This window comes from Salvelinus fontinalis, chromosome 4 (assembly GCF_029448725.1).
Source record: "Salvelinus fontinalis isolate EN_2023a chromosome 4, ASM2944872v1, whole genome shotgun sequence".
In the NCBI taxonomy this organism is placed as follows: domain Eukaryota; kingdom Metazoa; phylum Chordata; class Actinopteri; order Salmoniformes; family Salmonidae; genus Salvelinus; species Salvelinus fontinalis.
The window spans coordinates 5,159,394-5,179,590 of record NC_074668.1 but is presented as its reverse complement, the minus strand read 5'-3'; the positions used below and the strand labels follow the sequence as shown (position 1 = coordinate 5,179,590).

Sequence of the window (20,197 nt, the reverse complement as noted above, 5' to 3'; positions counted from 1 at the left end):
CTATATACAGGGTCAGGTTAATACCATACTATATACAGGGTCAGGTAAATACCATACTATATACAGGGTCAGGTTAATACCATACTATATACAGGGTCAGTTAATACCATACTATATACAGGGTCAGTTAATACCATACTATATACAGGGTCAGTTAATACCATACTATATACAGGGTCAGTTAGTACCATACTATATACAGGGTCAGGTTAATACCATACTATATACAGGGTCAGTTAATACCATACTATATACAGGGTCAGGTTAATACCATACTATATACAGAGTCAGTTAGTACCATACTATATACAGAGTCAGTTAGTACCATACTATATACAGAGTCAGTTAGTACCATACTATATACAGAGTCAGTTAGTACCATACTATATACAGAGTCAGTTAATACCATACTATATACAGGGTCAGTTAATACCATACTATATACAGGGTCAGTTAATACCATACTATATACAGGGTCAGGTTAATACCATACTATATACAGGGTCAGGTTAATACCATACTATATACAGGGTCAGGTTAATACCATACTATATACAGGGTCAGGTTAATACCATACTATATACAGGGTCAGTTAATACCATACTATATACAGGGTCAGGTTAATACCATACTATATACAGGGTCAGGTTAATACCATACTATATACAGGGTCAGTTAATACCATACTATATACAGGGTCAGTTAATACCATACTATATACAGGGTCAGGTTAATACCATACTATATACAGGGTCAGGTTAATACCATACTATATACAGGGTCAGCTAATACCATACTATATACAGGGTCAGGTTAATACCATACTATATACAGGGTCAGTTAATACCATACTATATACAGGGTCAGTTAATACCATACTATATACAGGGTCAGGTTAATACCATACTATATACAGGGTCAGGTTAATACCATACTATATACAGGGTCAGCTAATACCATACTATATACAGGGTCAGGTTAATACCATACTATATACAGGGTCAGTTAATACCATACTATATACAGGGTCAGTTAATACCACACTATATACAGGGTCAGTTAGTACCATACTATATACAGGGTCAGGTTAATACCATACTATATACAGGGTCAGTTAATACCATACTATATACAGGGTCAGTTAATACCATACCATATACAGGGTCAGTTAATACCATACTATATACAGGGTCAGGTTAATACCATACTATATACAGGGTCAGTTAATACCATACTATATACAGGGTCAGTTAATACCATACCATATACAGGGTCAGTTAATACCATACTATATACAGGGTCAGATAATACCATACTATATACAGGGTCAGATAATACCATACTATATACAGGGTCAGTTAATACCATACTATATACAGGGTCAGGTTAATACCATACTATATACAGGGTCAGTTAATACCATACTATATACAGGGTCAGTTAATACCATACTATATACAGGGTCAGGTTAATACCATACTATATACAGGGTCAGGTTAATACCATACTATATACAGGGTCAGGTTAATACCATACTATATACAGGGTCAGGTTAATACCATACTATATACAGGGTCAGGTTAATACCATACTATATACAGGGTCAGTTAATACCATACACAGGTTCAGTTAATACCATACTATATACAGGGTCAGTTAATACCATACTATATACAGGGTCAGTTAATACCATACTATATACAGGGTCAGATCATACCACACTATATACAGGGTCAGTTAATACCATACTATATACAGGGTCAGTTAATACCATACTATATACAGGGTCAGTTAATACCATACTATATACAGGGTCAGTAAATACCATACTATATACAGGGTCAGGTTAATACCATACTATATACAGGGTCAGTTAATACCATACTATATACAGGGTCAGTTAATACCACACTATATACAGGGTCAGTTAGTACCATACTATATACAGGGTCAGGTTAATACCATACTATATACAGGGTCAGTTAATACCATACTATATACAGGGTCAGTTAATACCATACTATATACAGGGTCTGTTAATACCATACTATATACAGGGTCAGTTAATACCATACTATATACAGGGTCAGTTAATACCATACTATATACAGGGTCAGTTAATACCATACAGGGTCAGTTAATACCATACTATATACAGGGTCAGTTAATACCATACTATATACAGGGTCAGTTAATACCATACTATATACAGGGTCAGGTTAATACCATACTATATACAGGGTCAGGTTAATACCATACTATATACAGGGTCAGTTAATACCATACTATATACAGGGTCAGTTAATACCATACTATATACAGGGTCAGTTAATACCATACTATATACAGGGTCAGATAATACCATACTATATACAGGGTCAGTTAGTACCATACTATATACAGGGTCAGTTAATACCATACTATATACAGGGTCAGTTAATACCATACCATATACAGGGTCAGTTCAATACCATACCATATACAGGGTCAGTTAATACCATACTATATACAGGGTCAGTTAATACCATACTATATACAGGGTCAGTTAATACCATACTATATACAGGGTCAGTTAATACCATACTATATACAGGGTCAGGTTAATACCATACTATATACAGGGTCTGTTAATACCATACTATATACAGGGTCAGTTAATACCATACTATATACAGGGTCAGTTAATACCATACTATATACAGGGTCAGTTAATACCATACAGGGTCAGTTAATACCATACTATATACAGGGTCAGTTAATACCATACTATATACAGGGTCAGTTAATACCATACTATATACAGGGTCAGGTTAATACCATACTATATACAGGGTCAGGTTAATACCATACTATATACAGGGTCAGTTAATACCATACTATATACAGGGTCAGTTAATACCATACTATATACAGGGTCAGTTAATACCATACTATATACAGGGTCAGATAATACCATACTATATACAGGGTCAGTTAGTACCATACTATATACAGGGTCAGTTAATACCATACTATATACAGGGTCAGTTAATACCATACCATATACAGGGTCAGTTCAATACCATACCATATACAGGGTCAGTTAATACCATACTATATACAGGGTCAGTTAATACCATACTATATACAGGGTCAGGTTAATACCATACTATATACAGGGTCAGTTAATACCATACTATATACAGGGTCAGTTAATACCATACTATATACAGGGTCAGTTAATACCATACTATATACAGGGTCAGATAATACCATACTATATACAGGGTCAGTTAGTACCATACTATATACAGGGTCAGTTAATACCATACTATATACAGGGTCAGTTAATACCATACCATATACAGGGTCAGTTCAATACCATACCATATACAGGGTCAGTTAATACCATACTATATACAGGGTCAGTTAATACCATACTATATACAGGGTCAGTTAATACCATACTATATACAGGGTCAGTTAATACCATACTATATACAGGGTCAGGTTAATACCATACTATATACAGGGTCAGGTTAATACCATACTATATACAGGGTCAGTTAATACCATACTATATACAGGGTCAGTTAATACCATACTATATACAGGGTCAGTTAATACCATACTATATACAGGGTCAGTTAATACCATACTATATACAGGGTCAGTTAATACCATACTATATACAGGGTCAGTTAATACCATACTATATACAGGGTCAGTTAATACCATATACAGGGTCAGTTAATGCCATACTATATTCAGGGTCAGGTTAATACCATACTATATACAGGGTCAGGTTAATACCATACTATATACAGGGTCAGTTAATACCATACTATATACAGGGTCAGTTAATACCATACTATATACAGGGTCAGTTAATACCATACTATATACAGGGTCAGTTAATACCATACTATATACAGGGTCAGTTAATACCATATTATATACAGGGTCAGGTTAATACCATACTATATACAGGGTCAGTTAATACCATACTATATACAGGGTCAGTTAATACCATACTATATACAGGGTCAGTTAATACCATACTATATACAGAGTCAGTTAGTACCATACTATATACAGGGTCAGGTTAATACCATACTATATACAGGGTCAGTTAATACCATACTATATACAGGGTCAGTTCATACCATACTATATACAGGGTCAGATAATACCATACTATATATACAGGGTCAGTTAATACCACACTATATACAGGGTCAGCTAATACCACACTATATACAGGGTCAGATAAATCCATACTATATATACAGGGTCAGTTAATACCACACTATATACAGGGTCAGTTAATACCACACTATATATACAGGGTCAGTTAATACCACACTATATACAGGGTCAGTTAATACCACACTATATACAGGGTCAGATAATACCATACTATATATACAGGGTCAGTTAATACCATACTATATACAGGGTCAGGTTAATACCATACTATATACAGGGTCAGTACCATATTAACAACGTGCAGGGATAATGGAGAGATGGAGGTAGATATGAAGTCGGAAGTTTACATAAACCTTAACCAAATACATTTAAACTCAGTTTTTCACAATACCTTACATTTAATTCTAGTAAAAAGTCTGTGTCTTATCTCAGTTAGAATCACCACTTTATTTTAAGAATGTGAAATGTCAGAATAATAGTAGAGAGAATGATTTGTTTCAGCTTTTAATTCTTTCATCACATTCCCAGTGGGTCAGAAGTTTACATACACTCAATTAGTATTTAGTAGATTTGCCTTTAAACTGTTTAACTTGGGTCAAACGTTTCAGGTAGCCTCCCACAACCTTCCCACAATAAGTTGGGTGAATTTTGGCCCATTCCTCCTGACAGAGCTGGTGTAACTGAATCAGGTTTGTAGGCCTCCTTGCTCGCACACACTTTTTCAGTTATGCCAACTAATTTTCTTTAGGATTGAGGTCAGGGCTTTGTGGTGGCCACTCCAATACCTTCACTTTGGAAGTATGCTTGGGGTCATTGTCCATTTGGAAGACCCATTTGCAACCAAGCTTTAACTTTCTGACTGATGTCTTGAGATGTCGCTTCAATTTATCCACATAATTTTCCTGCCTCATGATGCCATCTATTCTGTGAAGTGCACCAGTCCCTCCAGCAGCAAAGCACCCCCACAACATGACGTTGCCACCCCCGTGCTTCACGGTTGCGATGGTGTTCTTCGGCTTGCAAGCCTCCCCCTTTTTCCTCCAAACATAACGATGGTCATTATAGCCAAACAGTTCTATTTTTGTTTCATCAGAGGACATTTCTCCAAAAAAGTACGATCTTTGTCTCCATGTGCAGTTGCAAACCGTAGTCTGTCTTTTTTATGGCGGTTTTGGAGCAGTTGCTTCTTCCTTGCTGAGCGGCCTCTCATGTTATGTCGATATAGGACTCGTTTTACTGTGGATACAGATAATTTTGTACCGGTTTCCTTCAACATCTTCACAGGGTTCTTTGCTGTTGTTCTGGGATTGATTTGCACTTTTCGCACCAAAGTACATTCATCTGTAGGAGACAGAACGCCATACCAGGCAGTGATGCAGCCTGTCAAAATGCACTCAATGGTACAGCTGTAGAACCTTTTCAGTATTTGAGGGCCCATTGCCAAACTTTTTCAATCTCCTGAGGAGGAAGAGGAGCTGTAGCTGTGTTTGGACACAGAGGAACTTGAAGCTCTCGACCTGCTCCACTGCAGCCCCGTCGATGTGAATGGGGGCGTGCTAACCTCCCCGTTTCCTGTAGTCCATGATCAACTCCTTGGTCTTACTGATGTTGAGGGAGAGGTTGTTGTTCTGGTACCACACTGTCAGTTCACTGACCTCCTACCTGTAACCTGACTCATTGTCGCCGGTGATCAGGCTTACCACCGTCGTGTCGTCAGCAAACTTGATGATCGTGTTGGAGTCGTGTGTGGCCACGCTGTCGTGGGTGAACAGGGAGTACAGGAGGGGACTAAGCACACACCCCTGTGGGACCCCTGTGTTGAGGGTCAGCGTGGCAGAGGTGATATTGCCTACCCTTACCATCTGGGGTCGGCCCATCAGGAAGTCCAGGATCCAGTTGCAAAGAGAGGTGTTCAGACCCAGCGTCCTAAGCTTAGTGATAAGCTTGGAGGGGCCAATGGTGTTGAATGCTGAGCTGTAATCAATGAACAGCATTCTCACATAGGTGTTCCTCTTATCTAGGTGGATGAGGGCAGTGTGGAGAGCAATTGAGATTGTGTAATCAATTGATCTGTTGGGGCACTATGTAAATTGGAGTGGGTCCAGAGTGGCTGGGATGGTGGAGTTAATGTGTGCCATAACCAGCCTCTCAAAGCACATCATGATTACAGAAGTGAGTGCTACAGGGCGGTAGTCATTGTGTCATGAAGCCTTAGAGTTCATAGGAACAGGAATGATGGTGGTCATGTTTAAAACGTGGGGATTACAGACTGGGACAAGGAGAGGATGAACATTACAGACTGGGACAAGGAGAGGTTGAACATTACAGACTAGGACAAGGAGAGGACGAACATTACAGACTGGGACAAGGAGAGGTTTAACATTACAGACTAGGACAAGGAGAGGTTGAACATTACAGACTGGGACAACGAGAGGTTGAACATTACAGACTAGGACAAGGAGAGGACGAACATTACAGACTGGGACAAGGAGAGGTTGTACATTACAGACTGGGACAAGGAGAGGTTTAACATTACAGACTGGGACAAGGAGAGGTTGACCATTACAGACTGGGACGAGGAGAGGGCGAACATTACAGACTGGGACGAGGAGAGGTTGAACATTACAGACTGGGACGAGGAGAGGTTGAACATTACAGACTGGGACGAGGAGAGGTTGAACATTACAGACTGGGACGAGGAGAGGATGAACATTACAGACTGGGACAAGGAGAGGATGAACATTACAGACTGGGACAAGGAGAGGATGAACATTACAGACTAGGACAAGGAGAGGACGAACATTACAGACTGGGACAAGGAGAGGTTTAACATTACAGACTAGGACAAGGAGAGGTTGAACATTACAGACTGGGACAACGAGAGGTTGAACATTACAGACTGGGACAAGGAGAGGACGAACATTACAGACTGGGACAAGGAGAGGTTGTACATTACAGACTGGGACAAGGAGAGGTTTAACATTACAGACTGGGACAAGGAGAGGTTGACCATTACAGACTGGGACGAGGAGAGGGCGAACATTACAGACTGGGACGAGGAGAGGTTGAACATTACAGACTGGGACGAGGAGAGGTTGAACATTACAGACTGGGACAAGGAGAGGTTGAACATTACAGACTGGGACGAGGAGAGGATGAACATTACAGACTGGGACAAGGAGAGGATGAACATTACAGACTGGGACAAGGAGAGGTTGAACATTACAGACTGGGACGAGGAGAGGTTGAACATTACAGACTGGGACATGGAAAGGTTGACCATTACAGACTGGGACAAGGAGAGGATGAACATTACAGACTGGGACAAGAAGAGGATTAACATTACAGACTGGGACAAGGAGAGGATGAACATTACAGACTGGGACGAGGAGAGGTTGAACATTACAGACTGGGACAAGGAGAGGATGAACATTACAGACTGGGACAATGAGAGGTTGAACATTACAGACTGGGACAAGGAGAGGTTGAACATTACAGACTGGGACAAGGAGAGGTTGAACATTACAGACTGGGACAAGGAGAGGTTGAACATTACAGACTGGGAAAAGGAGAGGTTGAACATTACAGACTGGGACAATGAGAGGTTGAACATTACAGACTGGGACAAGGAGAGGTTGAACATTACAGACTGGGACAAGGAGAGGTTGAACATTACAGACTGGGACAAGGAGAGGATGAACATTACAGACTGGGACAAGGAGAGGATGAACATTACAGACTGGGACAAGGAGAGGATGAACATTACAGACTGGGACAAGGAGAAGTTGAACATTACAGTGAATACGCCTGCCAGCTGTTCTTCCTCTGAGAACACGCCCTGGAATACCGTCGGACTCCGCGGCCTTGCGGTTGTTGAACTGATTAAAGACCTTTCTCACGTCGTCCTCGGAGAGCGAGATCACCCAATCCTCTGGGTCGGTGACGGCCCTCACACTCAGCACGATGTTGTTGTTGTTAAAAGCGTACATAAAATGAGTTGGTCTGGTAGAGAGGCGTCGTTGGGCAGATCACGGTTGGGTGTTCCTCTGTAATCCGTAATGGACTGTAGCCCTCTGCCACATGTGGTGGGCGTCAGAGCCTGTGTTATATGATTCCACATTATTCCTACATTGTCCTTTTGCTTGTTTGATTACTCTGCTGAGTTCATAGCGGGACTTCTTGTACTTGCTGTCCTTGCCTGTAGCATCAGGGTTGTCTGGGATAGCTCTGTGTGAGGTAGCATCAGGGTTGTCTGGGATAGCTCTGTGTGTGGCAGTATCAGGGTTGTCTGGGATAGCTCTGTGTGAGGTAGCATCAGGGTTGTCTATGATAGCTCTGTGTGTGGTAGCATCAGGGTTGTCTGGGATAGCTCTGTGTGTGGTAGCATCAGGGTTGTCTGGGATAGCTCTGTGTGGTAGCATCAGGGTTGTGATAGCTCTGTGTGTGGTAGCATCAGGGTTGTCTGGGATAGCTCTGTGTGTGGTAGCATCAGGGTTGTCTGGGATAGCTCTGTGTGTGGTAGCATCAGGGTTGTCTGGGATAGCTCTGTGTGTGGTAGCATCAGGGTTGTCTGGGATAGCTCTGTGTGTGGTAACATCAGGGTTGTCTGGGATAGCTCTGTGTGTGGTAGTCTCAGGGTTGTCTGGGATAGCTTTGTGTGAGGTAGCATCAGGGTTGTCTGGGATAGCTCTGTGTGAGGTAGCATCAGGGTTGTCTTGGATAGCTCTGTGTGTGGTAGCATCAGGGTTGTCTGGGATAGCTCTGTGTGTGGTAGCATCAGGGTTGTCTGGGATAGCTCTGTGTGTGGTAGCATCAGGGTTGTCTGTGGTAGCTCTGTGTGTGGTAGCATCAGGGTTGTCTGTGGTAGCTCTGTGTGTGGTAGTATCAGGGTTGTCTGGGATAGCTCTGTGTGTGGTAAAATCAGGGTTGTCTGGGATAGCTCTGTGTGTGGTAACATCAGGGTTGTCTGGGATAGCTCTGTGTGTGGTAACATCAGGGTTGTCTACGATAGCTCTGTGTGTGGTAGCATCAGGGTTGTCTGGGATAGCTCTGTGTGTGGTAGCATCAGGGTTGTCTGGGATAGCTCTGTGTGTGGTAGCATCAGGGTTGTGATAGCTCTGTGTGTGGTAGCATCAGGGTTGTCTGGGATAGCTCTGTGTGTGGTAGCATCAGGGTTGTCTGGGATAGCTCTGTGTGTGGTAGCATCAGGGTTGTCTGTGGTAGCTCTGTGTGTGGTAGCATCAGGGTTGTCTGGGATAGCTCTGTGTGTTTTAGCATCAGGGTTGTCTGTGATAGCTCTGTGTGTGGTAGCATCAGGGTTGTCTGGGATAGCTCTGTGTGTGGTAGCATCAGGGTTGTCTGGGATAGCTCTGTGTGTGGTAGCATTAGGGTTGTGATAGCTCTGTGGTAGCCCTGTCCTTTAGTTTAACACCAACCTCTGTGTTAATCCAGGGCTTTTGATTTGGGAAGCAGTGAACCTTCACTGAGGGGACAACATCGCTGATGCATTTTCTAAGGTGGTTACCTTGTCAATGTTATTGGTGGAGTCTGGAAACACATTTTAATCAGCGCTAGTTTAGCAGTCCTGAAGCAAACCCTCTGACTCTGGTGACCATTTCTCAACGGATTAAATCACGGGTACTTCCTGTTTGCGTTTCCGCTCGTAAGAGTTATGATCTGATTTGGGAGGGCTTTGTATGTTTGTTTGTGGGTAGAATAACAGTGGTCTTTATTGTCCCTTGTGGCGTTGGAGACGTGTTGATGGAAATTGGGAATCACGTGTCTTAGTGACGTGGAATTAAAATACCCGCCACCAGCCCAATTTGGTAAAAGACCAAGTCCATATTATGGCAAAAACAGCTCAAATAAGCAAAGAGAAACGACAGTCCATCATTACTATAAGTCATGAAGGTCAGTCAATACAGAAAAGTGCCGTCGCAAAAACCATCAAGCGCTGAAACTGACTCACGAGGACCACCACATGAATGATGAACTTATCCTCTGCAGCAGAGGTAACTCTGTGTCTGAGTTGCCTCTGCTGCAGAGGATAAGTTCATTAGAGTTACCAGCCTCAGATATTGCAGCCCAAATAAATGCTCCACAGAGTTCAAGTAACAGACACATCTCAACATCAACTGTTCAGAGGAGATTGCGTGAATCAGGCCTTCATGGTCGAATTGCTGCAAAGAAACCACTACTAAAGGACACCATTAAGAAGATACTTGCTTGGGCCAAGAAACACGAGCAATGGACATTAGACTGGTGGAAATCTGTCCTTTGGTCTGATGAGTCCAAATTTGAAATTTTTGGTTCCAACTGCCGTGTCTTTGTGAGACGCAGACTAGGTGAACGGATGATCTCTGCATGTGTATTTCCCACCGTGAAGCACGGAGGAGGTGGTATGATGATGTGGGGGTGCTTTGCTGGTGACACAGTCTGTGATTTGTTTATAATTCAAGGCACACTTAACCAGCATGACAACCACAGCATTCTGTAGCGATACTCCATCCCATCTGGTTTGCGCTTAGTGGGATGATCATTTGTTTTTCAACAGGACAATGACCCAACACACCTCCAGGCTGTGTAAGGGCTATTTGACCAAGAAGGAGAGTGATGGAGTGCTGCATCAGATGACCTGGCCTCCACAATCACCCGACCTCAACCCAATTGAGATGGTTTGGGATGAGTTGGAATGCAGAGTGAAGGAAAAGCAGCCAACAAGTGCTCAGCATATGTGGGACCTCCTTCAAGACTGTTGGAAAAGCATTCCAGGTGAAGCTGGTTGAGAGAATGCCAAAAGTGTGCAAAGCTGTCATCAAGGCAAAGGGTGGCTACTTTGAAGAATCTCAAATATAAAATATATTTTGATTTGTTTAACACTTTTTTGGTTACTACATGATTCCATATGTGTTAATTCATAGTTTTGATGTCTTCACTATTATTCTACAATGTAGAAAATAGTAAAAATAAAGAAAAATGCTTGAATTAGTAGGTGTGTCCAAACTTTTGCCTGGTACTGTATGACAACACATGCCCTTCTGATTGGTTTAGTTATATGCGGGATCCTTTGGACGTCTAAACGTAACAATAACCTTAACCATTACCTTAACCATTACCTTAACCATTACCATAAGCATTTCAAATGTCAACTTCAATGGGGGTAGCAACGTCTCAAGGATCCCGGATAGCCAATCAGAAACGGTCCGTGCTAACCACCGACACATGGGCTGGATCCATATTGGTTATGTCTCCCAAATGACATCCTATTCTTATAAAGAGCCCTGGTCAAAAGTAGTGTTATATAAAGGGAAAAGGGTGCCTCTTGTGACACACCTGGGTAATTCTGAACCCACTGAATGGTCTGGTCTGATAAACATAGCTCTGAACTCTGGGCTCTAAGGTTTGGTAGGACTGATGAACACAGAGCAGAGATTAGTGGTTCTCTTAGTTTCATCAGAACCATATGGACACGACCACACAGCTCAAACTACAGATTCTTCTTGAAGAGAACCGACCGCTTTCTTTATGTTTTAAGTCTGATGTGAGGCAGAGTACAGGATGTGGTAAAGAGAGACTTGTCATTTTGTTTTGTTCCTTTGACCATAGACCAAGTTACAAAGGCACACAGAGAGTATTCAATAAATATGGGCTGAAGCTGAACAGTGGATTTGTAGTCTCTGAAGCTGGACAGTGGATTTGTAGTCTCTGAAGCTGGACAGTGGATTTGTAGTCTCTGAAGCTGGACGGTGCATTTGTAGTCTCTGACCCGGTCAAAAGGCTTGCTCTAGGTAAATTATTAACTATTTCTTTACTATAAATTCACAGAAGTTATAAGAAGACGAAGTTAGCGCCACATGTTCATGGCCATATCTGTAATTTCCTAGACCTGTGTCAAAAACATAGGAGTCAAATATATAAAGTGCCTTCGGGAAGTATTCAGACCCCTTTCCACATTTTGTCACGTTACAGCCTTATTCTAAAATGGATGAAATAAAAATGATCTACACACAAAACCCCATAATGACTTCACAATACCCCATAATGACATCACACTACGCCATAATGACATCACAATACCCCATAATGACAAAGCGAAAACAGCTTTACATAATTTTTGGTGCAAATGCATAAAAAATAAAAACAGAAATAACTTATTTACATAAGTATTCAGACCCTTTGCTATGAGATTCAAAATTGAGTTCAGGTGCATCCTGTTTCCATTGATCATCCTTGAGATGTTTCTACAATTTGAAGTTCACCTGTAGTAAATGTAATTGATTGGACATGATTTGGAAAGGCACACACCTGTCTATATAAGGTCCCACAGTTGACAGTGCATGTCAGAGCAAAAACCAAGCCCTTAGGTCGAAGGAATTGTCCGTAGAGCTCCGAAACAGGATTGTGTCGAGGCACAGATCTGGGGAACGCTACCAAAGAATTTCTGCAGCATTGAAGGTCCCAAAGAACACAGTGGCCTCTATCAATCATAAATGGAAGAAGTTTGGGACCACCAAGACTCTTTCTAGAGCTGGCCGCCCGACCAAACTGAGCAATCAGGGGAGAAGGGTCTTGGTCAGGGAGCTGACCAAGAACCTGATGTTCACTTTGACAGAGCTCCAGAATTTTTCTGTGGAATTGAGAGAACCTTCCAGAAGGACAACCATCTCTGCAGCACTCCACCAAACAGGTCTTTATGGTAGAGTGACCAGACGGAAGCCCCTCCTCACTAAAAGGCACATGACAGCCTGCTTGGAGTTTGCTAAAAGGCACCTTAAGACTCTCAGACCATGAGAAGCAATATTCTCTGGTCTGATGAAACCAAGATTGAACTTTTGGCATGAATGCCAAGCGTCACATCTGGAGGAAACCTGGCCCCATCCCTACGGTGAAGCATGGTGGTGGCAGCATCATGCTGTGGGGATGTTTTTCAGCGGCAGGGACTGGGAGACTAGTCAGGATCGAGGTAAAGATGAACGGAGTAAATTACATTGAGTTTCTTGATGAAAACCTGTTCCAGACCGCTCAGGACCTCAGACTCGGGTGAAGGTTCACCTTCCAACAGGACAATGACCTTAAGCACACAGCCAAGACAACGCAAGAGTGGCTTCGGGACGACAAGTCTTTGATGTACTTGAGTGGGCCAGCCAGAGCCCGGGCTTGAATCCATTCAAACATCTCTAGAGAGACCTGAAAATAGCTGTGCAGCGACGCTCCCCATCCAACATGACAGAGCGTGAAAGGATCTGCAGAGAAGAATGGGAGAAACTCCCCAAATACAGGTGTGCCAAGCTTGTAGCGTCATACCCAAGAAGACTCAAGGCTGTAATCGCTGCCAAAGGTGCTTCAAAAAAGTACAGAGTAAAGGGTCTGAAAACTTATGTAAATGTGATGTTTCAGTTTTTTATTTTGAATACATTTGTAATTTTTTGCTTTGTCATTATGGTGTATTGTGTGTAAATTTATGCGGGGGAAAAACTATTTAATCCATTTCAGAAAAAGGCTGTAACGTAATAAAATGTGGAAAAAGTCAAGGGGTCTGAATACTTTCCTAAGGCGCTGTAGGGGTAAAATACTTTGCACTTAATTTAGCTTATTCCAATGGTTCCATCGTACCAAGTAGACTAAATCAAGCAGCTCCATTTGACCAATGTGTTGGACCCATGGAGTGCTCTGTCTTACCTGACTGGAGGTATCACTACTTAGAGACTGTCTGTCTTACCTGACTGGAGGTATCACTACTTAGTGACTGTCTGTCTTACCTGACTGGAGGTATCACTGCTTAGAGACTGTCTGTCTTACCTGACTGGAGGTATCACTGCATAGAGACTGTCTGTCTTACCTGACTGGAGGTTTCACTGCTTAGTGACTGTCTGTCTTACCTGACTGGAGGTTTCACTGCTGAATGACTCTCTGTCTTACCTGACTGGAGGTATCACTGCTTAGTGACTGTCTGTCTTACCTGACTGGAGGTATCACTGCTGAATGACTGTCTGTCTTACCTGACTGGAGGTATCACTGCTTAGTGACTGTCTGTCTTACCTGACTGGAGGTATCACTGCTGAATGACTGTCTGTCTTACCTGACTGGAGGTTTCACTGCTTAGTGACTGTCTGTCTTACCTGACTGGAGGTTTCACTGCTGAATGACTGTCTGTCTTACCTGACTGGAGGTATCACTACTTAGAGACTGTCTGTCTTACCTGACTGGAGGTTTCACTGCTTAGTGACTGTCTGTCTTACCTGACTGGAGGTATCACTGCTTAGTGACTGTCTGTCTTACCTGACTGGAGGTATCACTGCTTAGTGACTGTCTGTCTTACCTGACTGGAGGTTTCACTGCTGAATGACTGTCTGTCTTACCTGACTGGAGGTATCACTACTTAGAGACTGTCTGTCTTACCTGACTGGAGGTATCACTGCTGAATGACTGTCTGTCTTACCTGACTGGAGGTATCACTACTTAGAGACTGTCTGTCTTACCTGACTGGAGGTTTCACTGCTTAGTGACTGTCTGTCTTACCTGACTGGAGGTATCACTGCTGAATGACTGTCTGTCTTACCTGACTGGAGGTATCACTGCTTAGAGACTGTCTGTCTTACCTGACTGGAGGTATCACTGCTGAATGACTCTGTCTGTCTTACCTGACTGGAGGTACCACTGCTGAATGACTCTGTCTGTCTTACCTGACTGGAGGTATCACTACTTAGAGACTGTCTGTCTTACCTGACTGGAGGTATCACTGCTTAGTGACTGTCTGTCTTACCTGACTGGAGGTATCACTGCTGAATGACTGTCTGTCTTACCTGACTGGAGGTATCACTACTTAGAGACTGTCTGTCTTACCTGACTGGAGGTATCACTACTTAGAGACTGTCTGTCTTACCTGACTGGAGGTATCACTGCTGAATGACTCTGTCTGTCTTACCTGACTGGAGGTATCACTACTTAGTGACTGTCTGTCTTACCTGACTGGAGGTATCACTGCTTAGTGACTGTCTGTCTTACCTGACTGGAGGTATCACTGCTGAATGACTGTCTGTCTTACCTGACTGGAGGTATCACTACTTAGAGACTGTCTGTCTTACCTGACTGGAGGTTTCACTGCTTAGTGACTGTCTGTCTTACCTGACTGGAGGTATCACTGCTTAGTGACTGTCTGTCTTACCTGACTGGAGGTATCACTGCTTAGTGACTGTCTGTCTTACCTGACTGGAGGTTTCACTGCTAAATGACTGTCTGTCTTACCTGACTGGAGGTATCACTACTTAGAGACTGTCTGTCTTACCTGACTGGAGGTATCACTGCTTAGTGATTGTCTGTCTTACCTGACTGGAGGTATCACTACTTAGAGACTGTCTGTCTTACCTGACTGGAGGTATCACTACTTAGAGACTGTCTGTCTTACCTGACTGGAGGTTTGACTGCTTAGTGACTGTCTGTCTTACCTGACTGGAGGTATCACTGCTGAATGACTGTGTCTTGTGTTCTGACAGTCCCCTGTGGGAGCGGTTCGGCAGGGTGGCAGTCCCTCCACTTTTCAGCAGGTTACGGGGGATCGCTAGAGGGGGCAGGACAGTCATGGGCCTCTCATCCTTCCTTCCTGGTCTCCCCTCAGGGGGGGTGACCTCCATCTCCATGGATACCGTGGATCCTCTGTAGCCGTGGTAACCATTCTCCAGCGTCTCCCTGCCGCCGTCGTCACAGCTACCGTCCTTAGCGTCTGTACTATCACGATTTAACAACGACCGGGAGATGACGCCGAATTTTCGCAATCGTTTGCCATCGCCGTTCTGCTTCGGCAGGTTACTGGGAGGTTCGGAGGAGACACCGCTCAGGTCGTCCAGGGAGTGGGCGGAGACACCACTGTTGGTGACTTTGCTGTTTCCATTGCATGGAGGGAGAGGGGCTTTGCGCTTGATCCTCCGGAGCATGATCAGGTAGATACAGCCACCATTCCAGCATTGGTCAGCCAGGTAACTGTAGAGGAGAGGAGGAGGACAGGAGATGGAGAGGAGGAGGAGGAGAGGAGGAGGACAGGAGATGGAGAGGAGGAGGAGAGGAGGAGGACAGGAGATGGAGAGGAGGAGGAGGAGAGGAGGAGGACAGGAGATGGAGAGGAGGAGGAGGAGAGGAGGAGGACAGGAGATGGAGAGGAGGAGGAGGAGAGGAGGAGGACAGGAGATGGAGAGGAGGAGGAGGAGAGGAGGAGGACAGGAGATGGAGAGGAGGAGGAGAGGAGGAGGACAGGAGATGGAGAGGAGGAGGAGGAGAGGAGGAGGACAGGAGGAGGAGGAGAGGAGGAGGACAGGAGATGGAGAGGATGAGGAGAGGAGATGTAGGGAGGAGAAGGAGAGGAGATGGAGCAGAGGAGATGGAGAAGATGTAGGGAGGAGAAGGAGAGGAGGAGGAGAGGAGATGTAGGGAGGAGAAGGAGAGGAGGAGGAGAGGAGATGTAGGGAGGAGAAGGAGAGGAGGAGGAGAGGAGATGGAGAGGAGGAGGACAAGAGGAGGAGAACAGGAGATGGAGAGGAGAAGGAGAGGAGATGTAGGGAGGAGAAGGAGAGGAGATGTAGGGAGGAGAAGGAGAGGAGATGGAGGGAGGAGAAGGAGAAAAGATGTCAGAATAAGTGAGAAGCACATTAACAGTGTAAATCCTCCTGTTACCCTTCCAGCTGCCTTGATGCAGCTCTGATATCGCTGACTGCAGATTAGTTTCCAAGCCATTTCAGTGACATTATGTATGTCATTATCGTCTGAGTGGAACACAATAAACCAGTGGTCACCAACCTGTGGATCAAGGCCTTCCTAGTCGAACACCAAACATTTCTGTAGAAAAGCCAATGATAAAGGCATAACGGCTTGTGCTAATTTTTTCCCGTGTTCTACTGTTGGTGGATAGATGCACTTGATTCAGAAGCCCTGTTGGTGGTTAGGTGCACTTGATTCAGAAGCCCTGCTGGTGGTTAGGTGCACTTGATCCAGAAAGCCCTGGGCACTGGGTAGGCAAAGTGTTCCCATTTTGAACGATGCCTACCCGGCGGACCGAGAGATCTGTGGCTAAATCGAGTGTGCATACTGCGCTGGCCAGAAGGATAGCTCAGATCACTGTGCCGACTGAGCTTCCACAACCCCAGCCACAGCAACGTTTGATACCAGCCAACGGGATTTGATCACTTTTAAAAACATGATCAGAGAGAGACTGTCAAAGAATAAAGCAAACAGCTGCTGTTTTTATGAGTTCATTCGTTTATTCAACACTTTTAGGAAACGTAAAACGCACATCTCCCTACTTCCACTCGCGCTGCAGCTGCAATGTTGGGCATTTTGATTTGCGAGCCCATCCCATGATCAGCGTCTCATCAGCAACACTTAAAAAAAAGTACTTGCGGATCACGGAATTTCTAAAATGTTCAAAATAAAAGTCGCCTACGTAACAGTAGAAAAGTATCAATAACTATTCATGTTATATGAAGAAGGAAAAAAAAGTCTAAATATTATCAATGATTTCATATTTAAGTGAGATTTGCATTAAATGTGGGTTTTAAAACATGTTCTAAGGTCAGAATAAAATGCCCCCAATATGAATCACTGTATATGTAATACATGTTGGCTTAGAGCAAGAACTATTCTGAGTTCAGCAGTAAAAGTATTGTAGGGGAATAGTCAGTAGGGTCTGTAGAATGTAGATGTGGTGTCATTTCACAGGTCTCTGAAAAATACAGAGTGTTGCTGGCCTTTTACTCCCCCATCCCATTGGCTGCCTAATCACATCATATGTGGCTTACTACACTACAGAAAATCATCTAACCAAACGTGCTCAACAACAACAAAAAACGAAACAAAAAAAAATCTGTTTCTTAGATTTTTCCCAGACCTCAAAAAATCATCTCCTGATGTGGTTTAAGCATCGTTGTGAACACAGAAAATTACAAAAGGTTTATGTCACATTTGACATTAGTGGTTATGTCACACAGTCATGCCACATTTATGAACAATTTTATAAAGCATGACATACGGTTATAGATGATTTGTAACACATCTATGTAGTGTTTATGAAGGCTTTATAAGCTGAACGTCATTTAATGCGGAACCAGGTTGGGTCGTGCTTCTGCACCTGCATTGCTTGCTGTTTGGGGATTTAGGCTGGGTCTTTGAGATATCAGCTGATGTAAGAAGGGCTATATAAATACATTTGATTTGATTGTAAAAAAAAAAAAAAATGTGGAAGATCTCGGCTTGTTTTTTGTCTCAGAAAAAGTTGGTGACTGCAATAAACACATGTCTTCCTGACCTAGAGCAGTGAAAACAGGAAGAGACTTGGTAGCCTAAAGCAGCAGTATGCCAAACATCATGACAACTCAGCCCAGGCTATATTAATACCTACTCAGCCCAGGCTATATTAATACCTACTCAGCCCAGGCTATATTAATACCTACTCAGCCCAGGCTATATTAATACCTACTCAGCCCAGGCTATATTAATACCTACTCAGCCCAGGCTATATTAATACCTACTCAGCCCAGGCTATATTAATACCTACTCAGCCCAGGCTATATTAATACCTACTCAGCCCAGGCTATATTAATACCTACTCAGCCCAGGCTATATTAATACCTACTCAGCCCAGGCTATATTAATACCTACTCAGTCCAGGCTATATTAATACCTACTCAGCCCAGGTTATATTAATACCTACTCAGCCCAGGCTATATTAATACCTACTCAGCCCAGGCTATATTAATACCTACTCAGCCCAGGCTATATTAATACCTACTCAGCCCAGGCTATATTAATACCTACTCAGCCCAGGCTATATTAATACCTACTCAGCCCAGGCTATATTAATACCTACTCAGCCCAGGCTATATTAATACCTACTCAGCCCAGGCTATATTAATACCTACTCAGCCCAGGCTATATTAATACCTACTCAGCCCAGGCTATATTAATACCTACTCAGCCCAGGCTATATTAATACCTACTCAGCCCAGGCTATTTTAATACTATATTGATACATACTCAGCCCAGGCTATTTTAATACTATATTAATACCTACTCAGCCCAGGCTATTTTAATACTATATTAATACCTACTCAACCCAGGCTATTTTAATACTATATTAATACCTACTCAGCCCAGGCTATGTTTATACTATATTAATACCTACTCAACCCAGGCTATTTTTAATACTACATTAATACCTACTCAGCCCAGGCTATTTTAATACTATATTAATACCTACTCAGCCCAGGCTATTTTAATACTATATTAATACCTACTCAGCCCAGGCTATTTTAATACTATATTGATACCTACTCAGCCCAGGCTATTTTAATACTATATTAATACCTACTCAGCCCAGGCTATTTTAATACAATAGTATTACCTACTCAGCCCAGGCTATTTTAATACTATATTGATACCTACTCAGCCCAGGCTATTTTAATACTATATTATGCCAGCAGCATACCACCCTGCATACCACTACTGGCTTGCTTCTGAAGCTAAGCAGGGTTGGTCCTGGTCAGTCCCTGGATGGGAGACCAGATGCTGCTGGAAGTGGTGTTGGAGGGCCAGTAGGAGGCACTCTTTCCTCTGGTCTAAAAAATATCCCAATGCCCCAGGGCAGTGATTGGGGACACTGCCCTGTGTAGGGTGCCGTCTTTCGGATGGGACGTTAAACGGGTGTCCTGACTCTCTGAGGTCATTAAAGATCCCATGGCACTTATCGTAAGAGTAGGGGTGTTGACACCGGTGTCCTGGCTAAATTCCCAATCTGGCCCTCAAACCATCATGGTCACCTAATAATCCCCAGTTTACAATTGGCTCATTCATCCCCCTCCTCTCCCCTGTAACTATTCCCCAGGTCGTTGCTGCAAATGAGAACGTGTTCTCAGTCAACTTACCTGGTAAAATAACGGTAAATAAAATAAATAAATACTATATTAATACCTACTCAGCCCAGGCTATTTTAATACTATATTAATACACATACATTACAGAGCTGTGA

The 20,197-nt window shown here is 43.1% G+C and overlaps 1 protein-coding gene across 2 annotated transcripts in view; it reads right to left on the bottom strand.

Moving 5' to 3' along the window:
* LOC129853018 (PDZ domain-containing protein 2-like) overlaps window positions 1-20,197 on the bottom strand; it is a 185,953-nt gene that overhangs the window by 67,188 nt on the left and 98,568 nt on the right. For both annotated transcript variants that reach the window (XM_055918648.1, XM_055918649.1), the window contains exon 4: window positions 15,633-16,164. In XM_055918648.1, coding sequence (XP_055774623.1) covers window positions 15,633-16,164 — 532 coding nt within the window. The remainder of the gene's footprint in view (window positions 1-15,632; window positions 16,165-20,197) is intronic.